The following is a 3,260-nucleotide window of genomic DNA, read 5'->3' as shown; positions in this document are numbered from 1 at the left end:
AACAGCCGGAGGCCGGTTCCTCTCTTCCTGGCGCTTGTTCCTGGGGAGAAGAGACCGACCCCCGCCTCGCTGTCAGGGAGTTGTCAGAGCCAGGTCTCCCCGGAGCCTCCTCTTCTTCAGGCTCAACTTGTGCTCCAGGCCCCTTGTTCAGACCCCTGCATTTAGCAAGAGCTCCAGGATCCTCCCACCAGCAGCAGTTTCGGGTCACGGAGCCTCCGCCGGAGCTGGGATCTGCTTCACTTCCGCATGGCTCAGAGCTCTGCCCAGCAGCTGCTGGCTGCGCCCAGAAACGTTCCCTTTCACCACCAATACACCAGCCACTGTCTGACAAAGCTCCGCCCTCCACCACCACCACAAACACATTCCAAGCCCAATAAAAGGAAACTTTCAAGTTAACCAGACATTTATTTGCTTCTACGTAGGCAGAGAGGTTGTTCCAGTACACGAGCCACGAGGTCACACGCGGGTGATGGAATCGTTTCACGTTCAAGCAGAGCAGGTTCCACTGAGGCGCTTCATTTCTTCCATTCGTTCTTCTCAAAATCCCACTGGGAGGAGATGCCCTCCACAGGGTTAATCCGCATGTCCAGCATCCTCTTGGTCTGCGGCGCCAGCCACTCCTCGGAGAAGGTGTGTGGGATCTGGCCGTACACTGCAATTGGAGAACAGGCAGAATTCCCTCGCGATACCAAACCAGCAAGTTGGGAACTGACGTTTCCCGAACAAAAAGCTTTCCCCCACCCCTAAGCCACCAGCACCGATTTCACAACCATGTTCCCCACATCCAGTGTCTGAAGCGCTCAGCTCCGAGCCGGCTGTCTCAGCCGTCGCTGAAGGCTGGTACCAAGCCAGCAGCCGCCTCCCGCACTCACCGCGGAGCCTGGAGACGGGGAGCAGCTCGTGGAAGTGGCTGCTCCGCCGGGCGGCGGCTGCAGAGCTCCCTCAGGGGAGCATCGTCAGCCGGGAACGCAGCCAAACGTGGCAGGAACCCAAATGTTTACTCTCAAGCTTTTGCGACAGCAGGTTTCAGAGCGAGGGGAAGCTCCGGGACTGCTGGTGGATCCCCACTCTATCCCCTCTCCTCTCCCCAAGGCTCTTTTCACCTATCTCTGAGTCTTCCTCAGTATTTACACGATGTAACCACTGATCTCTGTGAAGCTGCGACGCCAGAACTGACTTTTCAGAGGCTGACAAACGGCAGCTGCTGGGGGGTCATCGGAACGGCTCTTCCACAGACCATTCTGACCCTCCCCGAGAGAATTCTCTGCTTCCCCATCAGCCACGACTGACCCGGCTCGTAACTGAAGACTTAACACTGGACAGGATTTACTTACTGAATTTTTTCTGCCAAATGAGGATGAGCCCAGTGACACCGAGGAAGAACAGGACCCCCCCGAGGACGGTCTTCCACTCGTTCGTGCCTTTGTTCATTTCTGCGTAGGTCGCATTAAATTTGATACGATACACTGCAGAAAAAGGAAAAAAAAAAGGAAGTTAAAAGCATCGGGTAATTTCTTTGGCTTTTCCTGCCACTTGCAGGCAAGACTCTGCTCTCCAGAGGGAGGGGACCAAGGCCTGGAGCTGACAAAAGGCCTGATGGAAGGTGAAACGCTTCTTCCCTCCCGCTCCCAGCGTGGTTAGAGACCGCGGAGCTTCCTAGAACAAATAATTTCAACAGGAACCTCGGATCTCAAAAGGCTTCTCTCAGCTTTGCCACTGAGGCACACGAGGTGAGGAAGTTTGGAGAACGATGATAAATGTTTGAGCAGCTCCCAGAGGGGTTTGACACCTTCTCGCTGCCCTGGTGGCAGCTCAGGGTCTCACCTGCAGCCCACGACCAGCTAGAAAAGATGATGCAAATAGAAATCAAGAAATAAATGGAATGTTAATTTCTGTTCTGGAAGGAATCGCCGAACGTGACCTCGGGGCTATAACGGACCCCACAGCAGGTGCTTTGAAACAGCACCGAGGACCCCAGCAAGGCCAAGCCCTGACCTCCAGCTGCACATAGATGGACGTGATTAACGAAGCTCCTTCGCAACGCCCTGGACCTGGAACAGCCCCGTCGCCTCGCTGCAAGCCACAAGGTCATAAAGCCCCCGGTACCTACATTCGACCTTCTCATCGATGGACAGAGCAGTCCAAGAGGCCTTTTCCTTCTCCTTCAGCGCCTTCTGCTGCGCAGAGAGATCCTTCACAAAGGCCACATCAGGCAGGGGAAAGTCGCGACGGTCGACGTAAGCGGGGAGGCTGAAATCCTCCGCTTTGACCACGCCAGCTGGGCAGGGGAGCAGAGAGACACCCGGTCAAGCTGCCAGCTCCTGCAGACAACTCTTACACATACAAAACCAACAGCCTGGGCGAAAAGGTGATGACAGTCACGGATACAGGAAGGAAAAAGCTTCCAGATGGAGCAGTCATCAGGGAGGAAGCCCACTTCAAGTGGGGGCTACTTTAAGGGTGTCAGAATGAAGCAGAAGGAGGATCTACATAGAAAGTAATACAGGAACAGCCTGCCTGGATCTGCTGCCTCCAGGCAAGGCAACAACCCCCCTCCAGCTCAATTCTTTCATCACCCAAACCCCAGCAGCAGGTTTTTTTTTGTTTTTTCCTCCCAAACGCTCGTTTTATCGTCCTTATGACAAGGAGCTGCCACCTACCATGTCCGTGTGCTCTCAGGCAGATGGAGGTGGAAAGGGCTCTCTTCCCAACGAGGCTGAAGGCTCTTGATGCCAACATTCTGTCAGGACAAAACAACGGCAGGTAAGTCAGTGTCAAACGTACAAAGGTGAAATAAAACCATTTCCCACTAGTCTATGAGAAAGAAAAGCTGGTCTAGAGACCATCATCAGACCGACTCAGATGAGCCTTTCCCCCATTTATCCCTCCAGCCTCCTGTAGCTGCACTCCCAGGTGGTCCCTTGTTCAAGGCAGCCCTCCGGTCTGCTTTCACTCGGTAACAAACCATCGCTGGGTGCAAGTCCAGAGCCCCAAGCGAGTCTAACGGCATCCCATATCCACTGATGAAATGCTGCAGCAGCCAACAACGGCAACACATCCGAGGGGAGGCCTGAGGCCCAGATAACGGTGTCTCCCACAGGCCCACTGTCATGATCTAACAGCTCGGCTCCACGACGCGGCTTTCTCACAGGCTCCTGATCTCAGCTAAAGACGCCACGACCCCCCTCTCCCACCCCACGAGGGGAGCGCGGCCCAGCCCTGACCTTGGCACAGGCCTCACCGCCCAGGGAAGCGCCCCC

The 3,260-nt window shown here is 55.2% G+C and overlaps 1 protein-coding gene across 1 annotated transcript; it reads right to left on the bottom strand.

Annotated features, from left to right (window-relative positions):
* Positions 1–385: 385 nt before the first annotated feature.
* Positions 386–2,739, bottom strand: LOC104494148. Its single transcript, XM_010136945.1, has 4 exons — positions 2,661–2,739; positions 2,111–2,278; positions 1,335–1,466; positions 386–652 (listed from the first exon to the last, which is right to left on the bottom strand). Exons 1-4 carry the CDS (start codon positions 2,737–2,739, stop codon positions 516–518), a joined length of 516 nt encoding a protein of 171 aa, XP_010135247.1. The 3' UTR covers positions 386–515.
* Between the last annotated feature and the right edge of the window lie 521 nt (positions 2,740–3,260).

Source organism: Buceros rhinoceros, unplaced genomic scaffold (assembly GCF_000710305.1).
Source record: "Buceros rhinoceros silvestris isolate BGI_N320 unplaced genomic scaffold, ASM71030v1 scaffold34335, whole genome shotgun sequence".
In the NCBI taxonomy this organism is placed as follows: domain Eukaryota; kingdom Metazoa; phylum Chordata; class Aves; order Bucerotiformes; family Bucerotidae; genus Buceros; species Buceros rhinoceros.
This window is presented reverse-complemented; position numbering and strand designations above follow the sequence as displayed.